Source organism: Puntigrus tetrazona, chromosome 6 (assembly GCF_018831695.1).
Source record: "Puntigrus tetrazona isolate hp1 chromosome 6, ASM1883169v1, whole genome shotgun sequence".
NCBI lineage: Eukaryota > Metazoa > Chordata > Actinopteri > Cypriniformes > Cyprinidae > Puntigrus > Puntigrus tetrazona.
The window spans coordinates 26,827,726-26,838,117 of record NC_056704.1 but is presented as its reverse complement, the minus strand read 5'-3'; the positions used below and the strand labels follow the sequence as shown (position 1 = coordinate 26,838,117).

At 35.6% G+C, this 10,392-nt stretch overlaps 1 protein-coding gene across 5 annotated transcripts in view; it reads left to right on the top strand.

Annotated features, from left to right (window-relative positions):
• Positions 1 to 9,979, top strand: part of slc12a5a (solute carrier family 12 member 5a) — a 127,181-nt gene extending 117,202 nt beyond the window's left edge. For 2 of the 5 annotated variants that reach the window (XM_043242660.1, XM_043242659.1), the window contains 11 exons: positions 413 to 517; positions 1,309 to 1,477; positions 1,555 to 1,750; positions 3,458 to 3,627; positions 3,706 to 3,837; positions 4,560 to 4,667; positions 4,896 to 5,021; positions 6,027 to 6,244; positions 6,349 to 6,363; positions 6,445 to 6,578; positions 7,591 to 9,978. In XM_043242660.1, the coding sequence (XP_043098595.1) occupies positions 413 to 517; positions 1,309 to 1,477; positions 1,555 to 1,750; positions 3,458 to 3,627; positions 3,706 to 3,837; positions 4,560 to 4,667; positions 4,896 to 5,021; positions 6,027 to 6,244; positions 6,349 to 6,363; positions 6,445 to 6,578; positions 7,591 to 7,682 (1,465 nt within the window). In that variant the 3' untranslated portion in view covers positions 7,683 to 9,978. Of the gene's footprint in view, positions 1 to 412; positions 518 to 1,308; positions 1,478 to 1,554; positions 1,751 to 3,457; positions 3,628 to 3,705; positions 3,838 to 4,559; positions 4,668 to 4,895; positions 5,022 to 6,026; positions 6,245 to 6,348; positions 6,364 to 6,444; positions 6,579 to 7,590 lie in introns of all 5 variants that reach the window. The other 3 variants (XM_043242658.1, XM_043242657.1, XM_043242662.1) reach the window with 3 other exon arrangements.
• Positions 9,980 to 10,392: the final 413 nt, after the last annotated feature.

Below are 10,392 nucleotides of genomic sequence, written 5' to 3'. Positions count from 1 at the left end.
TGTAGTACTAGAATTGCCAGTTAGTGTATTATATTTCGCTCCGTTCCCAAATTATTTATAAAATTGACTATTTATTTCACGTTTGCATGAAAGCTTTATTTACATGGCAGTATGCTTTAAAGTTAAAAAAATGAAAATGTAAATTGCGTATCAACCGTTCATATAAAACTTCATATACGAGGCTTTTTTTTTTTTTTTTTTAAACAGACAACCCTGTTATGCCTTTTTCGATCTCAACAGTTCTAATAAGTAATAGATAACGTCATATGCAGCCAGTGTTCAGTTTATTCTTAGAAACCCAAAAGAAAAAGCATCTATGCAGAAATGGTGAACGTTAAATATTGGAATGGCATTCTGAACCTAGGTGTGTGTGTGTGTGTGTGTGTGTGTGTGTGTGTGTGTGTGCTGACAGGGCAGAAAAGGAATGGGGTGATGGAATAAGAGGTCTGTCTCTCAGCGCGGCCCGCTTCGCCCTCATGAGGCTGGAAGAGGGACCACCGCACACCAAGAACTGGAGGTAAAAAAAAAGGACAAATCAAGTATATATGAATAATAATTATACTGTTATAATAAATGTAAATAAAAAAAACTGTATAATAAATACTGTATATAATTCTAGAATTTATATTAATAGTTTTTTCATCAATATAAGTAGGCTAAAATAAAATTCAAAAACAAAAAATATATTTTTGTAATATGCATATTCGTATGATTATACTTAGGTTGATATGCATTCGTTATATATATTGTATTTTTTTAGTGCTGTCAAACGATTAATGGCATCCAAAATAAAAGTTTTGTTTACATTATATATGCATTTGTACTGCGTACATTTATTATGTGCATAAAAATACAAACACACATCCAGTATATATATTTTGTTTATACATTTATATATTCATATTCTTATATTTTATACTGTACATAAATATATTTCTTTAAAATACGCATTCATGCGTTTGTAGCTATATATGCATAATAAATATGCACACATATATTATGCATACAAACGTTGTGATTATCACGATTAGTAATTTGACAGCACTAATAGTTATACAGATAATGTACAATTATTTGTATGATTGCATTTTTATATATTTTTTGTGTGTAAAAATATTTTAAATTATTTTGAAATTAATGTTTTGTACGTTTACATATTATGTATGTATGTATATATATATATATATATATATATATATATATATATATATATATATATATTTTTTTTTTTTTTTTTTTTTTTTTAAGGTACAGTATTTGTGTTGTGAAGTTCTGACACTATTCTCTCCTGCTTGTCTTTCCTCTCAGACCTCAGATATTAGTTCTGGTCAACATGGACTCGGAGCTGAGCGTGGAGCAGCCTCGTCTGCTGTCTCTGACCAGTCAGCTGAAGGCTGGGAAGGGTCTGACCATCGTGGGCACAGCTCTGGAGGGAACCTACCTGGAAAACCATCCTCGAGGACAGCAGGCCGAGCAGGTGACACTCACACAGTGACAGCACACGCGTCTCTTCACGTTACGACGTAATTCCTGACTCTGTTTTGCGTCTCAAAGTCTCTGAGGAAGCTCATGGAGGCGGAGAAGGTAAAGGGTTTCTGTCAGGTGGTTATTTCTTCAAACATGAGGGACGCCACCTCACATTTGGTCCAGGCCGGAGGGTTGGGAGGTCTTCAGCACAACACCGTTCTGGCCTGCTGGCCGCGCAACTGGAAGCAGGCCGAGGATCATCAGAGCTGGAGAAACTTTATTGGTGAGAGACGTTTTATCCTTGCGTTGACGATGAAGATCTTACAAAATGCTTAAACAAGCGGCGAACCTTACTCTCCTTAAAAGGTTCTTTATAGTTTTAATGATCTTCAGACTACGCTCTTAGATTTTCTGATTCCCAAAAGAACCTTTTAAGGAAGGTTCCTCCTCAATGGAGAAAAAAATTCAATAGCAATAGTTTTAACAGTATAGGTGTTGTTGCTGTTTTTCTTGTTTTAAGTTATCGACCGTTTACTGTAGTTTTTTGGGGAACACAAATGAGATCCCTTTTACTATTGATCCCAAACAGCAATGAGATGTAATGGATCTTGGAGGTGTTTCTCCTTCTTGTTTCAAAAATATAGTTTAAAAAAAACGAACGTCTGCCATCAAAAGGCAGAGAGCTTAGCATTTCTCATCAAATGATCTGAACTGCATTTTATAGCTTTTGTAGAGTCGTTCGCGCCTGTTTTATTTTTCCTATGGACTTTGAGGAGATAAAGATAAAGTATATACAACCCAGCTGAGCCGTATAGTTTTCCCCTGGCTTCCCGAGATTGATTTCCCACCTCTGGAGTCAGTATGTAAGGTTTAAAGCTGTTAAAGTCGGGTCTGTTCTTCACCGCTAAACTATGAAGCTCAGACCGAGCAGGTGCAGCTTCACGTCTCACACCACAGATGTTCACTTGAGAATTTTAAGAAACGAGCGATGGTTTTAATTCATCAGATTCGCAGCGGTTACAGAAATAGACCGCGCGGCTGAATGCAAGTGTTTGAGCATTAGATGAATCTTCTCGAGCATCGATTCTGTGTGGATACAAATGATTGGATGGATGGAAGGATGAAAGATTGATCTCGATATGAATGTAGGTTACAGCAATGCTTTATTTGACTATATAATGACTCCTACTGAAGACTCTACCAGAAAATGCTTTGAATATTATACAGCTGTATACTATAACAATGGCATTTTTGAATAATCCATACACATAGGGCTTTTTATTTTTATGTATTTTTCATGATGAACATGATACACACACATATATATATATATATATATATATATATATATATATATATATATATATATATATATATATATATATATACAGTTCTTAAAGTGTTTGTTTTAAGAAATGCCTTATGCTCATCACAACTGTGTTTGTTTGTTAAAAATACCATAGGACAGTATTACTGTGAAATATTATTACAATTTAATATAACAGTTTTCTATTCGGATATATTGTAAAATGTCAATTATTGCTGTGATCACAGCTAAATTTTCATCAGTTCTCCAGTCTTTAGTGTGACATAATCCTTCAGAAATGCTTTTTTTACCTGTGATACTTTTTTTCAAAAATAAATGTGTGTATATATATATAGGAATTAAAAACATTATATATGAATACAATTTTTTTATTATTATTTTTATTATTTTGTTTATGCACACAACCTGAAGAACAAATAAATAAGCATGACATCAGATCCAAATAATAAATATCCAAATAACAAATAATAAGTCTTCATCACAGAGCTTCATTATATATTAATTGTACGTTTTTTTATTATTAGATATGTGCTTTATCTTTTTTGTTACTTAATGCGCACAATCTGAAGCAGGCCATCAGATCCACACCATTAAACAAAAGGCTCAAAGATAATATACTCATCATGAGCGTAAATAATAAATATAAAGATGTCTTCATTACAGAGCTGGTAAGAGAAACCACGGCTGCCAGTAAAGCCCTGCTGGTGCCCAGGAACGTCTCGGCCTTCCCGTCAAACGGAGAGCGCTTCACCGAGGGTCATATCGACGTGTGGTGGATCGTTCATGATGGAGGCATGCTGATGCTGCTGCCCTTCCTCCTCCGCCAGCACAAGGTGCTCGAACTCCTCTTTTCTGTCATTGAAGTTGAAGTTAAGTCACTGCCGCTGACATTGGTGGATGGTGTCCTGCAGGTTTGGAGGAAGTGCAAGATGCGCATCTTCACCGTGGCTCAGATGGACGATAACAGCATCCAGATGAAGAAGGATCTGACGACCTTCCTGTATCATCTGCGCATCGACGCTGCGGTGGAGGTGGTGGAGATGGTAAAGCACCCGCTCGCCCTCATACTCCCACTCGGTGTTTAAGTTCAAAAGCTGAAGAAATTACAGGGTTTGTGTGAGCATAAATTAACTAGGCAGGTATATTTGATATATTAAGTATTTTAATTATCTGGGGCAGAAAATGATGCTGTAGTAAACATCACCTTTTATTTTTATAGCACCTAGCACTTTATAGCAATTGTGCTAATAATGTCAATAATAATGTCGATAAAGTCAGTAATGTAAAATGACTATATATATATATATATATATATATATATATATATATATATATATATATATAGCGTATGTCTAAAAATGATTCCAAAAAGTTATTTAAAAATAATATTTATTTATTTATTCATGTTACTTTTACATTACATTAAAAAAAAAAAAAAAAAAAAAAATATATATATATATATATATATATATATATATATATATATATATATATATATATATATATATATATAATTATATTCTATCTATATATAATTCTGTATATAGATAAAATTCTACTTCTGTTTTACTTTTTATAATTATTTTTACAAAATTTTGATTGCATTTTTCAAAAAAATAGCTGCAGATAAAGACAAAAGTATTTGGGTCAACTGTTCTTTAATTATCTGTAGTCTTTTCTCACTGCTTCTGTACAGTTCAGAGAGTAACTCACAGTTTTATTGAAAACCGTAGCATCTGTCTGCATCTCTGTCCTCTGTCTTCAGCATGACAGCGATATCTCAGCGTACACATATGAGAAGACCCTGGTGATGGAGCAGAGATCTCAGATCCTGAAGCAGATCAACCTCACCAAGACCGAGCGCGAGCGTGAGGTACACGTCCTCAAACATTCCCCGTCGACCCCTGTTTACGATCAGACATGCTGCTCTACAAACAGTTAAAACACTTTGTGTTTCTTTTATGAAAAGCACTTCATTGGTAATAATAATATCGCATCACAGACTAGGCAAGGCTGCGCGTTGAAGCTCATTATGCATGACATCGCTGCATGTGGGCGGGGTCTGGCCTCATTAATATTCCCATCCCTCCTCTCCCTTCAGATCCAGAGCATCACTGACAGCTCTCGCGGGTCGATCCGCCGGAAGAACCCGGCCGCTGTCACGACCCAGCTGAGTGTGACAGAGGAGCCGGCGGCCAGCAGCAAAGAGGAGAAACCAGAAGAGGAGGTACGGCGTGACCAACGAGCCCGCAATGCTCATTTCATTCTGCGCCTTTGATGACCGCGTCTTCAGATATCTCAGAAACAAATGAATGGCTTTACAGTTTTCATTGTACATGCCGATAACAGCCGCATCGCTTGTGTTAAACATGCTGAGATCTCAGCTTGACTGTCTTGTCTGATATCAGTGTTTTCTTGATGCCTTTCAGAGTAATGGACACGGCAGAACCATCTCTCGCTCTCTCTCTCTTTCTCTCTGAAAAGATATTTATTTTAAATGTTTTTAGTTATAAGGAATGCCGTTTTAATTATTTAATTTGTATTAATTTGCTTTAATTATGTTTATTTTGTTTTTAAAATGAAGAAATAATTATAATAAAACAACTAGCAATGGAAAATTGTCAAATTAATTATTTTACATTTATTTTAATGAGAATACATTTTATTGAAATATATATGGTAAATTAAAAAAAGTAAAAAAAAAAAAAAAAAAAAAGTATATATATATTATATATATATATATATATATATATATATATATATATATATATATATATATATATATATATATATATATATATATATATATATATATAAAACTAAAATAACCAATCTATTCATAAGTTCATTTTTAATTTTGGATTTATTTATTATTTTAATTGAATAATTATGTAATATTTAATATTGTTCATTATAATGCATTGTCGATTTCATTGTGATTCTTATAAATATAATGAAATACAATAACACTAAAATGAAAGTATTGATGATAAAAGTATCATTCATTGTAAAGCATTTTCATTGTGATCATAATCTCATTTGTTATTACTGTTATTTCTTAACTGTATTGTTTACTTTTATTTCACAATCCTTTATGATTTATTTTTACTCTTTTGTTTATCTTGTCATTTTAAACTCTTCTAATCTCTGTCTGAGCATTAACGTTTGCTTTTCCTTCTCTTTTGCCCTGACATTCTCCGTATGTGCGTATGTGCCGGTCCTGCCCTCTCAGTCTGTCCCTGTGTCACCGTCCCAACAGGAACAGCTCATTCATGACAAGAGTACCAACCCGCCGACCCCGGCCACGCCGCAGTCCCCCAGCACAGACGCCGAGACCCCCGGCACGGCCGTTCAGATGACATGGACCGAAGCCAAGTGTGACGGAGAGCAGGCCAAACCTATAGGAGCTACGACACCAGAGGCCATCAAAGACCTCTTCAACATGAAGCCGTGAGTGCAGCATGCGACCCTTCAAACTAGGGTTTGAGTTTAGGTTCAGTTTTGCATTGCGCACGTTTACACTGGTCTTTCGTTCTTTCTCTGTCACGCCGCAGAGAGTGGGAAAATCTGTAAGTATCTCACACGCATTCGCGCTCGATGACGTTGATGAATGTTTAGGAGCTTATGGTTGACGATGGTTTTGTTTTCAGAAACCAGTCCAACGTGAGGCGCATGCATACTGCACTCAGACTCAACGAAGTCATTGTTAAGAAATCCCAGGAGGCCAAACTAGTCCTGCTCAACATGCCCGGACCGCCTAAAAACCGGACCGGCGACGAGAACTGTATCCTGAACGTGTTGTTAATGTTACGTTGCTTTCATTTGGAAACTATTATGGCCGTCATTCTTTTTTATTCCAGTTTGGTGTAAAAATTTGGTAGACCAAACAAATAATGAGTTTTTGTATTGAAATGGTCGCATCGAGTCCAATGCATTATGGGAAACTATGCAAATGATAATTATTTTAATGATAGAATTTTTTTAATGCATGCTTTTAAGCAGAAAGGACACATTTAAAGAAACACTAGCATAGCTTAGCATAGATCATTGAATCCAATTAGACCAGTAGCAGCGCATTCAAAAATAACTAAAGAGTTTTGATACGTGATATCAAACATCATACACGATATAACAACAGAAGAGTCACATTTTAAATAGGAAAAATAGCGGTACTCTTATTTTTGAACACGATGCTACCGGTCTAATTGGATTCAATGATCTATGCTAAGCTATGCTAAAAGTGATATCTCCAGACCTGAAAATCTTCTGAATAGATTCAAAAACAGGAAAAACTCCACTTATGAACTCTGGGGGAGTTAGAGAATGAAAAAAAAGTGGAAAAAAAGTGTTCCTGAGCGATTTTAAAAACATATATTTTGAATTAATGCTGCTTTTTTAACTTTCTGTTCATCAAAGAATCTTAAAAAAATTAAAAATGTATCCCAGTTTCCATTAAAATATTAAGCAGCTCGTCGCTAATACTAATAACACTAATATTTAATAATACTTTTAGCATTAATAATAAGTTTCTTATATGGAGCAAATCAACATATTTTCAGAAGGATCGTGTCACGCTGAAGCCTGAAATAATTATGCTGATAATGCTTTGATCACAGCAATAAATGATAAATTCAACCAGAAACCATCTATTTGAAAGGGTCAAATTCTTGGCATGCACGACACACTTCTTTCAAATTCTTACAGACACCAAATTATTACATACTGTTCACTGTATATGGTGTATAATACAGAAGTAGTGTATCTTTTACAGCTCTCATTTCCTTGACTCTCGTCAGATATGGAATTCATGGAAGTTTTAACCGAAGGTCTCAACCGGGTCCTCCTCGTGCGCGGTGGAGGTCGTGAGGTCATCACCATCTACTCTTAAGGAACCACTCGACGTCACCCCACTCCATTTGCCCTCCTTCCCCAGTGTGGCCCAAGCAATATCCCAGAATTCCTTCAGTCAACCAGCTCCATCCGTTCAACAGAAATCGCCGTTCTACCGGTTTGCCGAGCTCTCCCTGGCCAAACATCGCTCTTGGCGTTACTCTCGTTCATGATGGACGTGATCCACACTTTACTGTTCAATGAAGTGCACTGTTGATGTCAGTGGGTATTTGTTCAATGCCCCGTCCGCTGTAGCTTTCCTACATGATCTGTCAATCACCGCTCTCGCCCAATCAGGAAAAAGCTGGTGGGTTTGGGCTCGATTTGTTTTTATCTGTTTGTTTTGAGGAACGGGATCGAGAAAAGAATGCGCAAAAAAAAGTCAAGGAGCCGGCGTACACCAGAGATGCTGTGAAATACTTCTGCTCTGGTAAAGGCTGACAGCCTTGGGAAAAGATTTGAACGGTTTGAACACGATCCTTTCAGTCTGCAGATTGGTCAAATGTGAATTAATAATGAGTTAATACTATAATGTGAACTGTCAAATGTGAAGTTTAAAGTCAACGTCAAATGAGCCGCACTTATTATTTGCTTCCGTTAACGATCGGCGCATGTTATTCAGAAGAAAAAGGTTCGTTTTTATAACGAAAATATAGAAATAGCTGCTGAAAAACGTCTGAGACGGCTCTTATTTTTCAGTTCTTTGTTTGCATTTCGCTTGCATTACGGAAGAAAAATGTTTCGCGGCGTTTCGCGTTGACTTTAAGCGGGTTCCTCTGCGCAGGGATCTGTTGCTGTATATTTGTTTTGTCTCATCAACCTCCTCCGTGTTTTTATTCGTTCCTAGCTATCCCCCTGCCAAATACAGTCACAATATGTGCCAAAAAACAAGGCTGGCAGGGTGTGCGAGTTGCTGTTTGACAGCCAAGCAGGAGTGAGAGTCTATCGGTGCAACCAACACTGTAATTAGCGAAAGAACAAGCTTGAGAAAAAAAAGGAAAAAGTACTCAGCCACTCCGAAGTAGTGTAAATAGTGTATAAGACATTATTAAATATCAGTGTAGTATTTTTATTGTGAAATAACCGAAGATTCTGGTGAAGAAACGCTGTTGTCTTACAGGGTCAGGGTGTTTTGGGTGGCTACAGGCTTCACTATGGCGGCTTGATGTGTACTACGGTACCGAACCTCCCCTCCCCAACAAGCACTCAACCTGCACTGACAGCCACTGTGTAACAAATGATTTAATGAGTCTGTGGATTCATTAAATGAATGTGTGTGTGTGTGCGTGTGTGTGTGCGTTTGCATGAGTGAATGAGCGAGTTGCATCCTTGAGCAAACGGAAGTTGCCCATTTTTTTCCTTTTTCCCATTTTGCTACAACGAAAACCTCCGTGTCTGTTACATTCACGGACAAATCTGTATAAATTAGCTATATCATAGACAAAATCTATATTATATTACACCAGAAATGTCACAGAGCTATATATAGAGCGTTATTGTACCAGATTGTATTGCCAAACGTAGATTTCACTCGTGCCATGTCAACGAAAATGTGAATTGTCAATAGAAACTAATATTGATAGCAATGTCACTTTAAATGCAAACGATGCACTCACCAGTTTCTGACTTTGAAATTAGATTTCGTTAACTTCGTGTCAAAGTTGGAAACGAATTGCTCGACTTTAAAAAAAAAAACATCCAAAAATCGCAGTGGCTTTAGCAGTTTAAGCTATAGTTCAGCTCGCACGCTTTCTTTGAGATGTGATTTTGTGTTACTGTGCTGTTGCAAAAGGTGAATATGTGTGATTTAAAAAAAAAAAAAAAAAAAAAAAGTGGGATTGCTGTCATTATTGACAAAGCCGCATATGAATCCATTTTGGTCGTCACTATAGTTACTAATTATTTCTGGGTCCATAAACAGCTCGGAATAGGCTCTCTGTTATCGTTCGGTAATTACGGTAATTCTGATGTGACGTTAACGCAGCATTAGATTGAGTTGTTATAAGCATTATGGAAATCTGAACTCTATGCACTGCGACTGTAATGCATTAGCCAAATCACAAAATGAGATTTTAGATGCAAAATTAACCCAAGATTATGTTTTAATCATAGAAAAGTAGATCAGAAAGTGTATTTTTGAGAGCATAATTTAGGCTATGTGTAATTGGGAAATCATATATTCATTGCATTTATTTTTGTAGAGATATAGGCAATTTTATACAGTCTTTTTTTAGCGGAAATACCAACAACTGCATATATACACTTATGTGTTTATATATATATATATATATATATATATATATATATATATATATATATATATATATATATATAAACACAGATATATAGGAAAACATATATATATATATATATATATATATATATATATATATATATATATATAAACAAATATATAGGTAAACATATATAAATATATTAACTAATCTCACTGGTAAGACAGTATATACAGTAGTTTATGAAGATATTACAGATTATTTTATGTTTAAACATGGGAAAACCTCTCATAAGTTGAATGCTGCTGCTAGTGTATGAATAGATATGGATTGTGCGTGTACATAAAGCGAAAGATCAAATATTTAAAGGTATATTTATGAGGGGAGGGGCTGACGCTAAGATTGCACATCAGTTTTGGCGTTTACATCAAAAACGACTTCAGCCTTATGTAATCAGCTTTATCATGTTTTATT